The 21,546-nt window shown below is 40.2% G+C and overlaps 1 protein-coding gene across 1 annotated transcript; it reads left to right on the top strand.

Moving 5' to 3' along the window:
- Nucleotides 1–847: 847 nt before the first annotated feature.
- Nucleotides 848–18,054, top strand: ERCC4 (ERCC excision repair 4, endonuclease catalytic subunit). The gene is made up of 11 exons (XM_038151628.1): nucleotides 848–1,059; nucleotides 2,631–2,811; nucleotides 5,543–5,738; nucleotides 7,094–7,301; nucleotides 8,417–8,597; nucleotides 8,946–9,080; nucleotides 9,657–9,767; nucleotides 10,886–11,474; nucleotides 12,190–12,282; nucleotides 12,915–13,027; nucleotides 14,076–18,054. Exons 1-11 carry the CDS (start codon nucleotides 886–888, stop codon nucleotides 14,807–14,809), a joined length of 2,715 nt encoding a protein of 904 aa, XP_038007556.1. The 5' UTR covers nucleotides 848–885; the 3' UTR covers nucleotides 14,810–18,054.
- The last annotated feature ends 3,492 nt before the right edge of the window (nucleotides 18,055–21,546 follow it).

The following is a 21,546-nucleotide window of genomic DNA, read 5'->3' as shown; positions in this document are numbered from 1 at the left end:
TTCTCCTTCCCTTTCCAGAGCGGGATCTTGACCCAGCCGAACCGCGGCCACCCCGGGGGCTCTGGGCAGCCTGGGCCACGGGGAGGTGCCCGTGCCACGGCAGGGCGTGGAACTGGGAGATATGAGGGTCCTTTCCATCCCAAAACCTCCTGTGATTCCATCATGCTCGGCTGAGTTGCAGGGAAAGTCTGAGGAGTGCCCTGCATTTCCAGCCGATTCTGAAAGCAGCTCTGAGGGGCGCCTTCACCCTCGGGACACAAGCTGCGTTTTGCGCACTGACCGGGGCGGGCAGCACGGAACGGCGAGGGGCCGATGCCTTGTGAGAGGAGTGCTCAGGAGAGTCTGGGTTTGGTGCCTAAAAAATGCAACTACCCAGTGAAAAATAACGGAATCACAGAATATTCCGAGTAGGAAGGACCCACAAGAACCCTCGATCCAACTCCCGGTCCTGCACAGGACATTCCAACAATCCCGCCCTGTGCCTGAGAGCGGTGTCCAAAGGCTCCCGAAGCTCTGTCAGCCTTGGGGCCGTGACCACTGCCCTGGGAGCCTGTTCAGTGCCCACCCTATGGATGAAAAACCTCTTCCTCGTGTCTTACCCAAACACAAAATGATTAGAGAACACCGGCTACCTCGCGCTCGGCACACACTCCCCGCACGGGGAGAAGCGGAGGCTCGTCTGGCCGCAGTAGGAGCCCGTGTGCGGGGTCCCGTCCCCGCCCGCTGAGGGTATCCGTGAGGGACATTTCCCTGAGGGACCCTGCTGTGCGCGCGCCTCGGGACCCCCGCGCGCGGGGCGCGAAACCGCCCGGCCTGGAGGACCGCGCGCGGGCCCGGCAGGGGGCGCTGTTCGGGCGCGCGCGCGTGCGCGGGAGCGGTGCCGCGATGGCGGCGCTGCTGGAGCACGAGAGCCAGATCTTCCTGGAGCTCTTCCACCGCGACGGGCTCGTCGTGTGCGCCCGCGGGCTCGGCATCGACCGCCTGCTGCTGCGCTTCCTGCGCCTCTACTGCGAGCCCGCCAGCCTGGTGCTCGTGCTCAACACCAGCCCCGCCGAGGAGGTGAGGGCAGCTGCCAGCGCCCGCCCCTTCTCCTCCCGGCCGCGGCGGGCGCGTCCCGGGGGCGGCCGGCGGCTCTGTCGCTGCCCCGGCCGGCGGAGCGGCTCCCCGGGCTGGCGGGAGGGTGTGCGGGCTCTGGTGAGGGCAGCGGGGGGGCGGGCCGGGCGCTGTGTACCGGTCCCGGCACAGAACCACGGAACGGCTCGGGTTGGCGGGAGCGCAGCGGCTCATCTCGCACTCCCTGCTCAGGCAGGGTCATTCCAGAGCACGCAGCGCAGGATTGTGTCCAGACGGTTCTGGAATATCTGCAGCGAGGGAGACTCCACAGCCTCTCTGGACAGTCTGTCCCAGGGCTCGGTCACTCACAGGGAAGAAGTTCTTCCTCGTGTTCAGGTGGAACTTCCTGGGCATCAGTTCCTGCCCGTTCCTGCTGTGCCATGGCTGGGCTCAGGGAGCAGAGCCCGGTCCCTGCTCTGAGCCCTCCCTGCTCACACTGGCACACACTGCTGAGGTCTCCTCTCAGCCATCTCCTCTGGAGGCTGAACAGCCCCAGCTCCTTCAGCCCTTCCTCACAAGAGAGATGCTCCAGTCCCCTCATTCTCTTTGTCACCCTCTGCTCCCCGAGCTCCGTGTCCCTTTTGTCCTGAGGTGCCCAGAACTGAACCCAGCACTCCAGATGTGCCCCAGCAGGGCTGAGCAGAGGGGCAGGGTCACCTCCCTGACCTGCTGGCAATGCTCTTCCTGATGCACCCCAGGATCTCCTTGGCCACAAGGCACTGCTGGCTCAGGGACAGCTTGTTGTCCACCCCCAGGTCCTGGGGAAGCTATCAAACCCTGCACATTCGGGATTGGGGCAGTTGGATTTCTACTCCTGCAGCACAATGAAGTCGTAGTAACACTAATGAGCTAAAGCAAATACATAACTTATAAGTAACCAGTGAGGAGAAGGGGATGAAACATGCTTGTCAGATGGGTTTGTCCCTAATTGTACAAAAAAAAACTGCTCTTTTTTCTCTGGAACCAGGCAAATTTCCCACCATCAGGAAGGAGAGGTCTTGGGAGGCCTTTTACAGCAACCATAGGTGAATAAAGATCACAGCTCTAGTTTATAAGATTAAGCTTGGTGTATATGATCTACCTGCTGCAGTCATCTCATGACTATAGGTGATGGCACTAAGAGATTATCTTTTCCCAATTCTCTGTTCTTAAGGCAGTATTAAAATTGCATTTTCTCTGAAAATTAGATATGGAAATATAAGAAAATGTAAGCTCCTTGAAGTGTCAGTTGCTCATTTTTATGTAGGTGTTGTGTAGTTACTATTGACTATATAGATTTTTTTAAATCACCTAGATGAGTTTGAAACTGAAGAAAGTATGTCAAAGAAGAAAAAATCATAATTCTGACTTCTTCTAGCATGCTAAATTGTCATGTCTTAATTTGTTTTTGACAGCTCCTCAAAATTACCAGAGTATAATAAAGGTATAAAATTACCAGAGTGAAATAAAGGTGCTTTATGGATCCCTTTCTCTGGATATCACAATAATGTCTGGTGTTTTTATTGTGTTTGGTTTAGGAGTATTTTATTGATCAGCTGAGGTCAGATGGAGTTGTTAATCTCCCTCGACGAGTTACCAATGAAATTGCAAATAATACTCGATACGAATTTTATACACAAGGAGGAGTCATCTTTGCAACAAGTCGGATCCTTGTGGTAGATTTCCTTACTGACAGAATTCCTGCCAATCTCATTACCGGTAAGAGCTTAATCAAATAAAGGTTAGGGTGCTCTGTTTGAAAATACACAAAGCTTAAAAAAAATTTTCTATATTTCTATAGTAACGGATATTGAGGTTGAAGAATTGTTCCCTTTTTATTCCCCCACCAAGACTGAGGTGAAAGGAGCAAATATGTAGTTCTTTTGTTCCTTTATTTTCCCTCTGAACTCATTTGCCTTATTTAATGATGCTGTTTAAAAAGGCTTTCAAAGAGGAATAATTGATTACACTTGGTGAAATAGTGTCCTGGGGTCTGTTGGACACTGGCCTATCATTAAAACAGATTTTAGATGTCATGCTTTATGAGCCATGCACACTACCTATATTTTTGCACTAACAAATTACTCCTGATTGCTTCTCATAAAAAGATACCTCACTAATCTTTGTATTGACACACTTGGATACTATGCAAATAGCAGTATTACAAAGTAATGCTGTTACTGTCATTGTAAAGATTTGGGGAATAGCTTCCAACCTTTTGTTTTTTGTAGTTATATAGAAGCTATACACGGAGGATGTGAGAGTTACCCTTCTCTTCTCATGTTCTGTTGGCTTTCTCTCCCAGCCACTCTTGTTTTTATGTTCCCATCTAAGCTGGAAACCCTGTTACAGCCTGGAGAGCTGGGAAAAGAGAGCTCTAAGAGCCAGGGATTTGAGAATATTTTACTAAGTGTTAACATCTTAATGATTAAACATAGCTGAATATTGTATGCTTAGAAGAATGTGAGTTTCTGCTTCAGAAGCTGTACTGCCTTCCTTTTAGTCAAGCTACAGCAAGTTCCACTGTAAAACATTTTGAACACCTTTTTGCTGGAGTCGAAGAACACCAGATTTCTAAGTTGAAAAGAAGTGAATAGGTTTTCTGGGCAACCTGTGGTAATTTCTCTTTTTCCCTTGACTCCTTCTTCTTTACCCTTCTACCCTACCAAAGAAGGAAAAAAAAAAAAAAGAAAGAAGAAATACAGTAAAGTTTTAGAACTGATGCTGTCCTATAGTGCCACAGAGCTGTGACAGGTTTTGCATTGCCACCAGAGGTCGGTGTGAGAGCAGCTGCAATCGACTGGTGGCTTCATTGCCAGCCTCCCAACCTGGGTCTGTGTGCCTTGTCTGGGTTGAGATTGTACAACCTCTGTCTTGTGCCTTGTCTGGTGAGATTGTACAACAAAATCTTGTAGTAGTGTTTCATGAGGAGATAACAGCAAAAGCCTTTCTAGGTGTTAAAAATGTCGTTTGTAAAATCAGCATGAATTAACATCTGATGAACTCATAAATCCAGCTAAATGAAGATAAGAAATTATCGCTGCAGTAAAGCAGAATTATTCCTGGTGGTTTTAGCTGAGTAGAAATGGTGTATATGACAGCTCTGTGAAACTGATGCAAGTTGGTGTAATAAAAAGTGGCAAGTTGTTTCTCCCAAGGCTTGCAGAGCAGGTGTGAACTCCCTTCATAAGCAGATAAATGTTGACTAAAAGCAGGAAGGTATAACAATAAACACAGTCTTACTGACCTGTTCAAAATTCTGTCTTTCCTGTCGTGTCCATTTGGGGTCACATCCTGAAAGATTTGGAAGGTGTTCAGAGATGATCATTATTATGTACTGAAAAATTTGCTTCATAGGACAGGTTTAACAAATTCTAGATAGAAAAATACCTTGTAGTGGATTATTTCAGGACTTAGTTATGAATGGTGAGCAGTTATATGGAAGTCTATTTTGTGGATGCTTTTTCATTTAGCAAGCAAAGGCAGATTAAAATCAATGGCTGTGTGCTGAGTTGAGGAGACTTGTTATTAAATAGCTTGTGTAGGCACAAGGTAAAACCTATGATGTTTGATGTCCTTTGCTTCCATTTTAGAAAGGCATTTATGATTCCCCTGGAAGCTGTGAACAGATACCACATAGGCCTGAATTCAGCAGGGGGAGAAGGAAAATAATGCAATGTGCTGTTTAACATGATTAACATGAGGAAAAAACAAGCCTTGGTTTAGGAGGTCTTGGCTGAGTGAACTGTGAACTCCAGAAATGTTTGCCTCAACCACATAATTAAATTAAACTCTTGTTTCATTTCTCTTTATTGAAATGTGCTTGATAAGTCTTTTATTCCTGCACCCATACCCATGAAGAAAACTGGTAGTGTACTCTTGTATTTGATAATACTTGCTGTCCTTGAGTGTGAATGACTGTCAGATGGAGAGAAAAGCAAAATAAATGTTTTCAGAAGTTTTTTGATTATGTGAACACTTGAACTGTTACCAATGAAAGTTACTTGACAAGTCTGTAATTCCAGAATTTCTCTAAACAAAAGAATTCAACTATCACAGCCTCGAACACATCAAACTTGCGTTGTTGTAACAGTGTGTTATTACATGCATCTGCTTTTCCTGCTTTTAAAAGGCTCAAGTTCAAGTTATGCCTCAGGAGTAGAGAATTTTCCTAGCTAGTAAGTCGTGCTACTCATGCACAAGCTTTTTTTTTTTTTTCTGTTAAAGATGCATTAGTAACCCAGTTCTGATATTTGGCAATTCCATGGTACTGAAACTGAGGAATCATTTGTTTCAACCCCAGAAAGTTTGTTCAGCCTTCATTTTAAAAGACTTAAATTCCTGTATTTAAAACAACAGTAGAAGAATAAGACAGTTGTGAGGAAAAATCTGTACAAACCTGGACTTTTCTGTATTTTTTTTTAATTTGATTATTTTTTTCTTTTGCCAGGCATTTTGGTGTACAAAGCACACAGAATCATTGAGTCCTGCCAAGAAGCGTTCATCTTGCGACTTTATCGCCAGAAGAACAAGCAAGGCTTCATTAAAGCTTTCACAGATAATGCAGTTGCATTTAACACTGGCTTTTGTCATGTGGAAAGAGTGATGAAAAATCTTTTTGTTGGGAAGCTTTATCTGTGGCCAAGGTGAGGCACTTCTTTAATTCACTGGAGAGTTAAACTTAGAGAAAAGATGAAGGATGTTACAGCTGGTTTCTGGGAAAATGAGGTGTATGCAGTCACACTGCTAATCTGAGTTCTCTCCTCTATTCCCAAACAAATTTTTTTCCATTTTTGACAGAAGTGGTCTTAAAGATGCTGAATTTCTGAGAGTACTTTTGAAAATGGACTCCAGTTGACTGTATTAAGTGAATGAACCTTATGACAGAGCTCTCCTGTTAGTCAACAGAAATCACAGCAAAAAGTGACATTCTTAACAGTTTAAGAAAAATTCCTCTTACTAAACAAGAGTACTTAAGCCATGAAATGACAGGAAAACAGTCTCTCAGTTCTGCTGTTCATGGACATGTTTGTTTCCAGCTGTTACGAATCTCCATACAGCTCTTTCTACATGTCACATTATTTTAATCTTCTTACACACATATGCTTTGTATGAAGAACACTTCTTGATTACTGTTAGAAAACAAATTGCCAAAATGTAGCATGCACAGAGTCTTCCAGGAGCAGATCCACAAATGGAACTGAACACTCTGATGACCCAGTCAGTGCTTTTGCCCTTGGCAGGAGCTCTGCCCATTTGTTTCGTTAGTCCAGGCTGGAATGTGTTTCACTCCTTAATGAATGGCTCCTCTGCATTGTAAATTCCTTAACAGTCTTTCAGTATCCCAGGGAAGTAGAAGTGGACATACCTGGGGTAGGAAAGGTTGAGTAGAAGCTCTCTAGATTTCCTTCCTTGACTTCCATGAAAAGACCTGGGGCTGCAGGCTGCAGTAAGGGAAATGTCCGTGGAGTTGCAGAGGTCAGCACCCATCAGGTTCTCTGAGCCTCCTCCTGTCAGGAACAGTCAGGTGGCATCTCTGGATCTGTGCAGCTGGAGTGGCTCCAAGGACAACCCTTGTTGGGTTCCAACAAGGACCTGAGGTTGTCATTGCAAGCTGGAATGTCATAAAATCTGCTGGTGCAGCCGTGTGATTTCAGAGAATTTATGAACCCCTTCCAGTTTCTCCCTTATTTGATTTTTTGGGCTCATTTTAATATTTACTATGTGTGATGATGATGCAGAATCCAGTGCAGTAATTTTCCATGGATCATTCACCAGCACTTAGGCTCACATGACTAGAATGATTACAGTCATAATTGTGGAACAGATGGTTTTCCAAGGCTGTTCATAAGATTGCAGTCTTCACATCAGTAGAAACTGATTTTGGAATTAACTTGGTTGTTTACATTTTTAATATTTGTAATTGTAGTTTATACAAACTTTTGTGTAATTCTAAGTCAAAACTATCCATGTAAATCTTAAGAAGCTGTTTTTCTCTTAGATTTCATGTAGCAGTGCACTCGTTTTTAGAGAAGCATAAACCTGAAGTGGTGGAAATACACGTGGCAATGACCCCTGCTATGCTTGCTATCCAGACTGCAATCCTGGACATTCTGAACGCATGTCTGAAGGAACTGAAACGTTACAACCCAGCTCTTGAAGTAGAGGATCTGTCTTTAGAGAATGCTATTGCTAAACCTTTTGACAAGGTAACAATTTTGATTGTTCTGCAGTGTCTAAGTACTGGGATATAGATCTCCTAAGTGCCTGCCATGCAAACAGAAATGTTACTTGCAAAATAAATAACCAGCAGCAGCTGAGTGTTCTCCCATGACATGTTTATTACTGGTACAAGGGGATGTAATGGTGATGTGACAGTTGCCAGTAGGGTTTTTGATGTATTGGTATTATTGTTCTTCCTTCATTTCCAAAGTCCCCAGAGTAAGAACACCCCAGTTCATGGTTATAGTAATAATTATTGCTGCTGTTATTAAAAAGACAGCTGCAGCTTCAGCTCAGAATACTTTGGAGATAAGTATCAGTAATTGCCATACATATACTCCCCTTTTCCTTTTGAATTTCTTGCTTGTGTTTTTTTTTCTCTGTAGGAGAAGCACTGTATGTAATAGACAATATGCACATGCATACATCTGCTGTATCTTTAATCATGTATGTCAGTAACTTAGTGTTCATTGTTATTTTTGACAGATCTGCAATGTTTGGCACACATATGCTTTCATGAGGGTGAAATCAGCTGTCATAGTGCAACACAGTGGTTAACTGTGATTTAATCTGGATGGAAAGCCTTCTGTACTTTAAGTATTTGAAGGTTCTTTCTCGGGCTCTATAAGTTGCACATCTTCATGGTACCTATCTTGATTTTGGAAACTAAATGACATTATAATGTTTTTTTCTGTAGCTAAGTAAAGGACACTAGATACTAAATACAACACACGAGTACCAGTAAAATAAGACTTTTCTTTTATAATTTTACCAGTATTTTGTTATTAGATGGAGAGAAAAAAATTTACTGAAAGCATTAAATTATATATGTCTGCTAATTGCTGAAATGTGTTTCATAAAGACTATAATATCTATATATAGACTATAAGACTATAATATCTATATTATGTTAACTTTGCTAAAATATAGTAACTTATATCAAAACAAATATCTCACCAGTATATATTTATTTTGGTATCTGTAACAACTTTGGGAAACCAGAGCATCCCCTGTAAAGTTAAAGTGCATTCTCAGCTTGGTTAGAAGCTATAATGCAATACTGTATGTCTGACACTCTGAATTTTCCAATTTTCATTTCCAGACAATACGCCACTATTTAGATCCTCTCTGGCATCAGCTTGGAGCTAAGACAAAGTCTTTGGTCCAGGATTTGAAGATCCTACGTACTTTGCTACTGTATCTAACCCAGTATGATTGTGTCACTTTCCTTAATCTCCTGGAGTCACTGAAAGCAAGTGAAAAAGCTTTTGGTGAGAATTCAGGTAAACATGAAATAACCATACAAGTTAGTGCATGAAACGGTGCAATGTTGATGTTTTTAATTATCATTCCCAAACATATGAAGGTATCTAATTAGGTTTTACACAACCAGCCATAAGGACGTAGGTTTTTATTGACAGATAATTCTTTCATCTTCCCACTTAACTGCTGTTACTTAACAGTGTGAGATTTGCATCACATTTTTGTCTTTTATGAAGCTGGTGATTACACAGCAAGCAGGTACAGCAGGTATTCCAGCTGAAGATCTGGGGCTTTTATTGCAGAGGGTTGGAACACATGCACATTGCAGATGTCAAACTACTACTGCTTCCTTCTCATTTCCTCTCCAGGCTGGCTGTTCCTTGACTCCAGTACTTCAATGTTTGTGAATGCTCGAGCTCGAGTTTATCGCATTGCAGATGAGAAACTGAATCAGAAAGGCAAAGTCTCAGGCTCTGAAAAACGTGATGTAAAGAAGGAAAATGGTACTGATCATTCCTAATTTTAAGTTTAAGAGTGTCACACGATTCCAAATGCTTTGCATATTATTACTTGTACTCTGGTTCCCTGCATGAACTTCCACAGCTCAGGATCTCAGTCTGTTAGCTGGGATAAATTGAGATATAATCTTTGGTCCAAAAGCATATGATAAACAACGTAAAAGAGTCACGAGGTAGGGGATTCTCCTAAGCTTGCTCAGCTGATCACTGGAAGAGCGTTTTTGGAATTGTTCTTGCATTACATTGATGTTTAGCTTCATCTTTATTATCTTATGTGAAAGAGTAGGAGGCTGTGGTTGCTTTTATTAAAAAAATATATTCAGGAGTTTCAGAATTGAAGAATAAGTGAATACTTTAGTGTTTTGCTTCACAAAAGCATTTATCTCCATTTTTAAATTTAAGAGTGTTCTCCACCTCATTAGCATAACAAGTTGCATATGTAGGCTGTTGAATATCATATGTGCCAACAACTATCACACTATTGACATCTAACCACTGATTTAAAGTCTGAAGGATATTTTGCCTGCAAGAGCTGCTGTGTTCAATCTTACTTTGTTTCAGAACTGAAAAGGGAATTGGTTCTAGAAAGTAACCCAAAATGGGAAGCTTTGAAAGAAGTACTGAAAGAGATTGAAAATGAGAATAAGGACAGTGACAACCTTGGTGGTCCAGGTGAGAGAATACTAAATTATGCAAGTTTTCCAGGAATTCTACTGGTTTGTACTTCTACTTGACCTTGGAGAGAAGGAACTCTTATCAAAGAGCTGGTTTAAATTTAGTAATTTGTGGTTTCAAGATGATGAATTTATATACATTATGTACATAAACTGTGTAAAATTAAACTCTTATTAGATCTTGTTCTAAAAGCAAAATGCTGTTCCTACAATGCAATTCTTTTTAGCAAAGAACCTGCATTATTCTGGAAAAACATTTTAGGTTACATTTCAGTAGTGTACTGATACCTTAGTTCCAAGCCAGATAAAACAGATGTGGAGATTTATAATGATCAAGGTACCATTCACTCATTTCTGAAGTTTGGGTCCAAAACAAAAATAGGGGTTCTGTCTTACACCCTTTCTAACTTGAACATTCTTCTCATGCACCTGAAAATTTGCTTTGCATGGGTTGCATATAAATGAGGTAGAGATTAGGAGACAGGGAAGAGAGTCTAACTGCTTTGCTGCCTTTCCTATTTTAGGACTTTTCATTCCCTTAAAATTTAGCAAGTTTTATTTTAGGAAATAGTAAGGGTAAAAAAGTGCTCTTTTCTCCCACCCACAGTGTTCTGACTCTGGGTAAGAACTGGCTCTCTCTCCTAGTGTTGTAGGAGTTTATCTGAGTCAGCTTGCGGAGAATTGTTATTCACAAATGTCAATAATACTGTGTGAAACATGTGTTTTGTAGACTATCTAACATAGCTGACAAATTAGAATGGTCTAAATTAAGTTCTCTCTTATTCCACATCTCAAAAATGAGTAGTTGTTCGAGTATGTTTCAACACACACTATCTGCCTCATTTCCAATGGTCAGAAGGAAAATTTTATGAATTTAGGTATTGTAAGAAAAAGGAATGTTGAACTTCCAATAATGTACTCTAATTTTATTTTGTACAAAAAGCCATGCAATTTAGATTCTCTCAAAGTCCAGAGCAACTGTGGCAGCCGAATGTCAAGGCATTTGGCAGGCACAGTGCTGGGATCAGTGCAAACCATTGGCTCGGGAGGTGCTTGTAGCTGGATAAGAAGCACAGCATTACAGGCTGTAAACATGGTATTGTTTCTTGACTGCAGGGCAAGTGCTCATTTGTGCCAGTGATGACCGAGCCTGTGCACAGCTCAGGGAGTATATTATTGCTGGAGCAGACGCTTTTTTAACAAGACTATATAACAAAACCTTCGGAAAGGACGAGAAAGCTGGAGAAGTGTGGATTAAGGACAGAAAAGCCATCAAGTCCAAAGGAAATGCCAAACCAGACACAGGGCCTCAAGCCAAAAAAGCCAAACTGACAGCTTCGAAACAAAATAAACAGAAGAAGCAGCAAGACCGGACTCTAATCCAAATGATAGGGAAAACTGAAGAGGAAAAGAGAGAAGAGGTCGAGGTGGAAGACAACAAAGAATTAAGTGGTAGCCAAGAAAGCAACACTGAAGAGATGATTCTTGAAGATTTTGATTTGAACTTGCCCTCAGATTGTTACTATGGGATTTTCAAGGACCCCCTGACAATTATCCACCCGCTGCAGGGGTGTGGGGATCCCTACGCGCTCACTCGGGTGCTGCATGAAGTAGAACCCAGATATGTTGTGTTGTACGATGCAGAGCTCACTTTTGTTCGGCAGCTGGAAATCTACAAGGCAAGCAGGCCTGGGAAGCCTTTGAGGCAAGTTGACTTGGCCGGGGTAATTCTAGTCTGAAAAGAAAAAATTGGAAGTGCACTGTCAGCAGTCAATGCAGAACATGCTGCTGTTCATTTTCATTAGCTATCTTCCAGTTCCTGTTGAGCCCTTAAGTTTAAACAAAAGCAGAATGTCTGGTGAATCCAAAAGATATTTTTTACCTTCCAGCAGGTATTTAGTCCCTTAACAGCAGAAGCATATCTGTTAAAAAAAGAGAAACAATTCCAAGATCTCTGCTTCAATGATTTTAGTGGCAGTAGATAATTTTCCGGTGGTGTAGTCTCATTTTAAACCATTTCTGAAGATATGATTTTTAAAGAAAAGGATTCATTTTGGGTTTAATTAACTTTCACATTTCCTGATGTTCATCATGCTGAAGACCAGTAATTCAGAAACTGTAACAGAGAAGCAAGTAAAGAAAACACAATAAAGAAAATTAGTATTTGCAGTTATAGCATTTGCTGACAGAAAGATCACCACGTTGGGTATATGTATTTAATACACCTGGAAATTTCAAAACTCAGTTTTATGAATAAATGTCACATACTGATTAAAAATATAGAAAGCTTAAAATTTAATATGTTATTAACTAACTTGTCAGGCATTTACTGCTACTAACCTTAAATTTATTGGTTGTGAATTTTTTTAACTTAATGCAAAGTTTTGTGGCCTTTTTTTTTTTCTCTTCTGTACCTACAGAGTTTATTTCCTGATATATGGGGGTTCCACGGAAGAGCAGCGCTACCTCACAGATCTGAGGAAAGAGAAGGAGGCCTTCGAAAAACTCATTCGGTAACACAGTTAGTTTAACTGCCTTTATAATTAGTGTTTCATGTAATTCCCCAATATGCTTACATTTTAAATAGAGTGAAGTTCTTAACTGTGTGAAGGCTTTAAATAAACTTCTAATTCAATTATTTGTCAGATATAAGACTACTTTCCTATTGAGAATCACCAAAAAGTCAAAACTTTCCTTTTCAAAGCGCCTGGTATTTTGTTTATTAATTTTAGCAGGATTTAATATTGATGTAAAGGCTAATCAGCATCACTTGCTTTTTTTTTTTCCTAATTGTTTATGAAGTTCAGTTGTGTAATTGTGTTTTTGCAGGTAACATTTCTTCTAAGATAATTTCTAAAGCTTTTATAGCCTAAGTCAGTTGGGGAAACAAAACATTTCCTTAGACTGTATAAGAGTATTTTTACTGACAGTGCCTTCTCAGCAGGTTACAGGGCTATTACTAGCCATTAGTTCCTTTGTAAAAGGAAAAACCTAGAATTCTCAGTAAATTGCATTTCTGATCAGGGTTGCATTTAGTATTAAACCATATATGATTTTACATCTGGATGAAAGGTATTGAAGTATTTCAATCTTCTTTACTCCTGCATTTGCAGTTTTTAGTGTGTGTTTGTTTGTGGTTCCTTAGAGAGAAGGCCGGCATGGTTGTTCCTGAAGAAAGAGAAGGAAGAGATGAAACAAACTTAGACCTCCTCAGAGACGCTAGACCTGCCTCTGTCTCTGCTGACACACGCAAAGCAGGTGAGCAGCTCCTAGGTCAGGCTTGCAGCCCAGAGCTTTCCAAAAGTCCCTTAACTATTGCACCTTAAATCCCCCTCAAAGCGTCTGGGGCAGAGACACGCTGTACATTAGCTTCATGCTAAAGAAATATTATTTCCCAGTGACAGTGAACTGTGGTTTCCTTTGAAAGTACAGGTTAATGAAGTATTTGACCGTTAAGACGGATACCGTTTGGATTGTTCCTAGTCAGAGTGTTGGTTATGTGGCTGTCTAGTGCTGCTTGTAGGAAGAGATATTAAAACATAGAAACTGAAGTCCACAGATGGTCAAAGGCAGTGTTCTCCTTGAGCTAGTAAATGGTGGGGATTTCTTTTCATCTTGACAAAACATGTTGCCTGGGTAAACAAGTGCACATTATGGGTTTGATCACTTTCTTTACAATAAAGTGTCCCTTTTCTTTTGTTGCAATTCTAACCATATTTTTGTTCTTTTCCTCTGACCGGTATGCTATGCCTCTGCCTGTTTTTCTTTACTGTTGTTTCTGTAATCCTGTTCTCCTTTGCCATATGCTCTCTAATCTTTGCTATTACATCTTTTGTGGCCTTGGTGCTGCAGTCTCTTTATGTGTCCTGCAGATCTGTAGAGTGCAACACATAATTCCCACAATAAAGTGCTGTATTTCTGTGGGAAACAGCTGGAAATAAAAGGGATCAGCTTCATTATCTTGTTTTGCAGGCAGCCTTTTAAAGATTTCCCTGATTCATTTAAATAGTTTTCATCTACAGCTTAATGTATTTCATTGTCACCTATACAAAGCTTTCAGCAAGTAGCATGGTAGTTCTATCAAGCTGCAGAGCATGCTCCATAAACTACAGTATATATTTAGGCAAGTAATTCTTTTCTTTAACAGTTAAAAATCAAATGAAGTCTGTATTTATTGTACTGCTGAATTTGAGGTATAACTTAAGATGAGAAGTCCATCCATTGCAGAAGCCTTGGCAGCACACAGGAAAGCAACAGAGCAGGAGGTGCCAAGTATGGGAATAACTGTGTTTATTTTGCTCTTCAGGTGGACAGGAACAGAAGGGCGTTCAGCAAACCATAATCGTGGATATGCGGGAATTCCGTAGTGAGCTTCCATCACTGATCCATCGCCGTGGGATCGACATTGAGCCTGTGACTTTGGAAGTTGGGGATTATATTCTAACCCCTGACATCTGTGTGGAGCGGAAGAGCATCAGCGATCTGATTGGTTCCTTGAACAACGGCAGGCTGTACGCACAGTGCGTGTCCATGTGCCGCTACTACAAGCGGCCAGTTCTCCTCATTGAATTTGATCCTAACAAATCCTTCTCCTTGATCCCACGAGGCTCTTTACAGCCAGAAATTTCCAGCAATGATGTTACTTCTAAACTAACCCTTCTCACACTGCACTTCCCAAAGTTACGAATCCTGTGGTGTCCCTCTCCCCACGCTACTGCTGAACTCTTTGAAGAGTTAAAGCAAAACCATCCCCAGCCCGACGCAGAAACGGCGATGGCCGTCACTGCAGATTCCGAAATTCTCCCCGAGTCAGACAAGTACAACCCAGGGCCTCAGGACTTCCTGCTAAAAATGCCAGGGGTTAATGCAAAGAACTGCCGTGCCTTAATGACCCACGTTAAAAGTATTGCAGAGCTGGTGACACTGTCCAAGGACGAGCTATCCAAGATTTTGGGTAATGCTGCAAACGCCACACAACTCTTTGACTTTATTCACCTGACCTATGCAGAGGCACTAGCCAAAGGAAAAAGCAAAAGATGACTCATGAGATTGTTCAACACACAGCACAGATAAGCTTTTCTGGCACAGTACTTTGGCAAATACATGAAATATTTTAATAAATGCCCCCTCTATGATAACCAGCTGTTTCTTGCTAATGCTATTCCATCAGTTTTAATATGTGAGTTAATTATTACTGAAGGCAAGTTTCAAGAGGAAAAAATATTTTTAATAGAGAAATAGGAATTATTTTTTGTTCTTTGTAAAGCACTTTAACCAATTCTATAATACCACTGAATTAAATCAATTTCTAACTGAAATTAGAAATTTCTAACTGAATTAACTAGCTTTCACCAAGACCATAAGAATTAAGTGCTAAGACTAACTGATGAAGGTGTTTTCTTGTGAAAGTTAGGATGTCTTGTTCAAGCTAAAAGTGTGCTGTGTTTTGATTAGTCTGGGTGACCTGCTGCATGTTACAACACTGCTCTTGCCATTTTTAATGGCTCACTCTCTGGCAACTGCCACTTTTTGATTGATAGTGATGAAGTTATTTGAAACATGTTGTGGTCTTTGCTCAGGAGTTTATTTAGACTATACTGGAACTGAATCCTGAATTTTAGAACATGACCATAAGCCTTTGTCACAGTAAAATCCATTTGTATGCTTGCTCTACATTGTGCTTGCTTGCCGTACTACCAGTTACACTTTTTACCATTCCAAAGCCAGTACAGCTCTCTCTTGCTAGATTTTGCAAAGTGCTTTCCTTTGGTCTAATTGGGTAGAGATTCTGTGGTGCCACAGTGCAACTTAATTTGGAGTGTGCCTTATTTATACTTTTAAGAGGCTTCGTTTTTTACTCAGTTTTGATAGCTCTTTCACTGGAAAGTGAAAAATCTGGGTATACCATTGGCACTGTTCCTTTACACCAAAGAATATTTCCTCTTGTATAATGCAGTCATTTTCTAAGCAAGGTTTTCCAAAAGTGTTGAAAGTTCTTCCAATATTGGCTTCTTTTGTGTCCTATTGCTCTTGTATTTTAATGTCCCAAATCAGCTGTCAATAAACTCAGTAAAGCCATTGTCACGTAGAAGATAATACTTTTAGCATTTTGTGTAGCATAAAAGAGGGAAATGTTTGTGAATATGTGCATTGTTAAATTATATATTCTACACTGAACTTTGATACAACTGTGTAACGAACTGCCATTGCCAAAAGGGTTGGTCCAGTGTTATTCCATGCTAATGTATTTACATTTGCTATTTACAAAACCTTTATCTATGACTTGCACATGTATTTATATGATTCTAATGGGAACAACAGACCAATATGATTTCATGAAAAGAGAAAATATTTTTTGTGTTCAGGTTCGGTAAAAACTGTACTCTGCACTTTCAGGTAAAATGTTTATTTTGCATTTTAAGTGTGAATTATGAATTGTTAACTTTAATCTATGGTTGAGTTATGACAAACTTCCAAGGGAACATTTTTCTGCAGATGCAAATTTTAGTATTAAATACACCCACCATAAGATTAAAATTTGTTCATTATCTTGTTTTTCATTTGACTGTATTGATATCAAAACATTTTATTTTTAGTGTGTGGTTTGCAATCTAGATCTTAGGGTTTCTATTACCCTAGATTGTAATTTATTTATTATGAGAAGAAGTCTTTCCATTTTGACTTTTGCTTATTGAAACTAATGTTTGTCAGATGTGCAGAGGGTTGAGAATGCCTGTAAAGTGGTGCTAAGAGAACTGGAAATCAGAGTAAGATCGAAGTGTCCTGAGTGCATGGCCTGTAGAGCCTGATTCAGAAAAGGGCAGCTGACCAGCCTTTGAGAACAAACATTGCTTGTGCAATGGGCATTAGGGTGCTCCATGAACTGTGGGTTTGGGGTTTTTCACTGGTGCTGCCTCAGCTCTGTCAGTGAGGTTTGGCGTTTTTGCATTGATGTGTATGGGGTGAAAATGAAGGCTATAGTAATGGGTGATAAAGTTGTAGCTTTGTGTTGTATGCTAGGTCAAAGTTGCATCATGCAATTAAATAATTATTTGCTAAATATTTTAATGAAATTGCCTTTTGCTTATATGTGTGGAATTTTTGTATAGCTTTTGCCTTTTTCATTCTCTATGCAGGATTTGCCCCTTTTCTCTAGAACAGCCACAGGTATATGTTGCTGCATGTTATTATTGCTCCTGTGCTTTGGCATTTCACTGTATTAGGTTCGATGGCCAGTTAGAGCTGTGTCCCCCTGGGGCTGGAGGTACAGACTGTGCTCCAAGGTGGGAGAGGTCCCGTGCCCTGAAACCACTTATCCCTGAAATAATAGAGCCCAAGGCTCTGCCTGAATGCAGTCACAGCACAGGGTTGGGTGAATGATGAAAACTCTCTCTTTGATCAACAGTCATGGAATTTGTACATCTTGTCATTGCTGATCTTTTAAATTTGTGCTTTTTAATGAAAAAAGCAAACACAAACACCCCTTGCCTTCAGTTTGGGAGTGTCTCAGCTTCTTGCTTGTCCCCAAACGAAGACTTCATGTCCCTCAGTAGGTGAATCCCCCCTGTGAGGGGTTCACATGCTATAGAGTTGCCAAGTTGCTCCTTTCTGCAACTTCTCCTGGGCCTTGATCACTGACAGTTCTTCTGGAATGACTGCACAACCTTTCAGGAGCAAATGTAGCTTATATTAGCAAATCTGTTTAGCACAGGGCCCTTTTATGTGCTTCATATGAAATCTTTAATATCTTGTTAACTGTTAGGTACCTTCTTGCATTGAAAATACACTTCCCAATAGTATCTGCACCTTCTTAATTCGCATGTCTTGATAAGGTTTTACAAGGAAATACTCAAATGTTATGAGTTTCAGTGCCATTTTTTATTTTGAGTACAGAATGTTAGGAACTATCTCCCAGACTTTTCAATACAAAGAGGCTGACTGGTTTTTTATTTGGGTTTTGATCTGTATTTTGAAAGCTTCTCCTCAATAAATTAAAGGGAAGAAATATCCTCTGTCATAGTCTTGAAAACAGGGAAGAACTGTTCAGTAGCTTGGCTGGCCAAGGCTTAGCTGAGAGATCAATTCTGACTGAAGTTGGTGAGGGTAACCAGGGCTGCTACACTGCTATGGTGATTTGTTGTCTAAACAGAAGATGCTGCTGCAATATGTCAAAATGGGCCTGTGTATGTACTAATTTTAGCGTCTCTTTTTTTTTTTTTTAAAGCATGATAAAATTACCTAATCTACAACTGCTATAAAGCAGTCTTCCTAGGAATATTTAGTCAGGGCTAAATAGATACCATTTTCTCAGCTTGCATTTTACCCTAGTTCTGTCTGAGAGCTTCCCTCTATAAATTAAAGCATAGTTTTCATTTCTAGGGTCCTCAGTTCCTCATTGTTACTTCTTTTTTCTTTCACCTTGATCATCTCTTATCAAAGAGCAGGAGCCTGGAGTTATTGAACAGCTGACATTGTTTTCAAGCTGGCATTTTCAGTCAGCTGTGCAATCTTGTTCTTACATTCTTAGCTTCTTCCTCAGCTCTCAGAATGGCACTTAGACCATTCTTATTTTTATTCTTTTTTGTTTAGGAAAACACAGTGGCTACGTGGCAAAATTTTTGGAACTGACTTGCCTTTTTTAATGTAACCTTTCTCATGTAAATTCAGATCACAATCAACAGTCAAAGTAAAACCACATGTAAGTCTTCCTATTTATGAGATGCTCAGGTTTACCATGGGCTAGGCCCAGAGTTTCAGAAACTATTAAGCTGGGACTACTGATTAAAGGATTTCAGCCAGGAGCCAGAGAGTATGCTTATAATTTTGAGGGTAGAATTTTCAGAATCACTCCTAAATCTATCACATTTGTACAATAAATATATAAGGGTTTAATTTTTAAATCACTATTCATATCTTTAGCTTCACTTTGATTAACAGTTCAATGAATTCAAATTTCATCTACCTGAACTCAGAAAACTTAGAATTTTACATAATTGAATTTGCAAGAAGAGAAACAAATTCCCACCTGTAAATTCAGTGCAATAGCTCTGGTTTCTGTCTCCTTAGTGACTATTAGCTGTTGTCCACAAAAACATGCTAACCTTCAAATTTCAACCACATTAAAACCACCTCCAAAGTGATTCAAAGCCCACGAGTTTTCCCAGTGAAATTGGCACAGGAAGCCTAAACTTGACAAGGCTGCATTTCAGCCCCCTAAAAATAGGCAGCATAGTTCTAATCTGAGCTCTTTGCGTAGAGCCCTGCAGTTCCATGAGGATACACAGTGGGACATGTGCATTATCCCTGCTCTGAACATCCTCGGGTGAATGGAATGTCCCAGCAGTGTCCCAGCTGTGCAGCTGCGGTGATCTGTGTGTCCTGTACTCACAGCATCATTTAGCACTGAATGAAGTAACACTTTACAGTTTCTTCATCACTTTTTTTCTTGTGAAAATGTAAACTCTTATGAATTATTTTACTCTTAGATTCTCTATTCAACTTCTATCTTTCTTCTATTTTTCCTCTGGAATTTTCTGATTTATTCCTTTTTTACATCTCTTATTCTAACCATGACTGTCTGTATTCTTGTCCTTTTGTTTCCCTTCAAGAATGCTGCTTAAATATTGTGGCAATTTGTGATGTCCGTTGAGCACAAAAAAACTGAATTCTTTGCAAGACTGGCTGCACTGGAGCCTTGTCCAGTACTTATTATCAAGGGGATTACATAAAAAAAGTATTGTTCTTTGCTTTCATTTGGTCCCAGACTTGAGGCGTGTCACACTTGGAAAGCTGACACTCAGAGAAAAGAGAGCAGCAGGCTGGCAGTTCTTGCATCATTAAATTATTGGGTTTGCCTTACATTTCTTTTGAAACAGATTAAAAGCAGTCCAAATAACAGACACAATAAAATCATAATCAGTTGATTTTATAAATTTTTCCCACCCTGACAAAATTTTGAAGTATTTTTTATGTGTCACAAAATTCTTGGAACCTTCTGCATAGATAGCAGAAGTTGGAAATTTACTTGTGGCATTTATATCCCATGATCATTTTTACATACTCCAGTACTACAACTGGCAAGTTCTCAGATGCTGCAAAAACTTTTATTCCATGCTTAAGCATTTACATTAGGATATGGGAGATCTGCAACAGCAAAAATATTAACTGCATGTCTTCTACTTTTGTCTAATTTTTCTTTATCCCCTTCTCTAACTCCTCCTATTGTCAAAATATGCTTTATTTCTGCATCATCTTTAATCTCTGAATGTTGATTGTTGGGAAGAACTACAGTCTTTAAAATTAACATATATTTGTGTTAAGCTATCATGATTCTACCTTCTGAAGTCTCTGTAATGCTCGTTTGATTTGTTACAGAAGCGTTTGGAAATTTATCAATCCACTTTCTCTACAAGCTTACACAATGTCTTTCCAACACTTGCAGTGTGACAGCAAGGGGGGCAGACACTCCTAACAAAAGCTGGCCAGGATGTAAATGTTCAGCTCACCTGCAGCTACAGCACAACAGCAAAATCTAGAGATCCTTCAAGAAAAGTCCTGTCCATACTAAATACGAAAAAATACCTAAAATCTTCAAGACACATCCTGTGCAAATCTTGGTGCACAAAGTACTATACAGACAGTCTTTCAGAAAATGAAGATGTCTCAGCCAAGCCTTGAACTGCAGAAAAAAAATCTGATGTACTACAGTTCACATAACTAATAAAGTAAGTTGCTGTTTTCTTAAATATTTGCATTATACTGCACATCACTAGCTGACAGAAGTCATAACCAAGTTCTTCTTTTTCACTTTAATATTTACTTGCCAGAAGGTCTGAATCACATACTAAGTTATCTGAGTTCTTTTCCACAAAGTACTATTGGTATTAAAATGATATTTGGGGTTTTTTTGGTCAGCCCCACCAGCTCCTCAGGGATCTCTGACATATTTCTAGTGGCTTAAATAACTCTTGTGTTATTACCCAAAGAGAGGAATTTCAGCTGGTGGCCACCAGGAATGTCTGGCTTTCCTCGGGCCATTGCTGGCTTCAGCCTGTGCTGGGCACACCAGCACCTGCACATGCACACACCTGCAGGGGGGTGACACGAGCCTGCACATCTGCAGTGGCCCTGTCTCTGCAGTGACCCTGAAAAAGCCAGCTAAGGCCATGCCTGGTTCTATATTTAAAAATGTTTGTTTAATTGGTGGAGTGCACCAAGAATAAATAATGAGCTAATTCTGAAGATCATTCCCAGAACAGCCAGCTCGGATTTTTTTTCTGCAAGTCAGAACTCTCTCCTCTCCTTTGGGTTTTCTGTATTTTGGTGTTTTTAAGGGTTTAATTGTCTGAAGGTGAACAGCTTTATCTAGATGCAATTGTAGGAACAGTACAATATTTCAAGCATGAAGCATTCTGCACATGAGTGAGGTTTTGCAGTGTTTTTTTACTGAATACAAAAATAGTTAAAAGTTCAAATTCTAAAAACTGGATCAAAGATTCTAACCAGATTGGAGATGAAGTTTCTTCCATTAAAAAAACCAAACCAAACCAAAACAAATAAAACCAAACCAAACCAAAACAAAACAAAAAAACGCAGCAAACCAAAACAAAAGTCAGTTAAGGAATACTACCACCAGAGTTTTACCAATGTATTGTACAGACCTTCTTCACCTTCCTTGATAACAGTTAAAAACAAGGAGCTTAACTACAAATTTTATCTCAGAAAAGAATTTAAAAAGACTTAAACAGATACAGAAATTCTTTTTCAAATTTTTCATT

The sequence above is a fragment of the Motacilla alba genome, chromosome 14, assembly GCF_015832195.1.
Source record: "Motacilla alba alba isolate MOTALB_02 chromosome 14, Motacilla_alba_V1.0_pri, whole genome shotgun sequence".
NCBI classification, from domain to species: domain Eukaryota; kingdom Metazoa; phylum Chordata; class Aves; order Passeriformes; family Motacillidae; genus Motacilla; species Motacilla alba.
Note: the sequence above shows the minus strand (reverse complement) of the source record. Positions and strands in the feature narration are given on the sequence as shown.

What these genes read in the sequence shown, in the direction of transcription:
- ERCC4 (XM_038151628.1), top strand. Translation starts at nt 886, where the DNA reads ATGGCGGCGCTGCTGGAGCACGAGAGCCAGATCTTCCTGGAGCTCTTC. An exon ending in AAGCTTTATCTGTGGCCAAG is followed by an intron (nt 5,739 to 7,093) that starts GTGAGGCACTTC and finishes TTTTTCTCTTAG; the next exon opens with ATTTCATGTAGCAGTGCACT. An exon ending in TGACAACCTTGGTGGTCCAG is followed by an intron (nt 9,768 to 10,885) that starts GTGAGAGAATAC and finishes TCTTGACTGCAG; the next exon opens with GGCAAGTGCTCATTTGTGCC.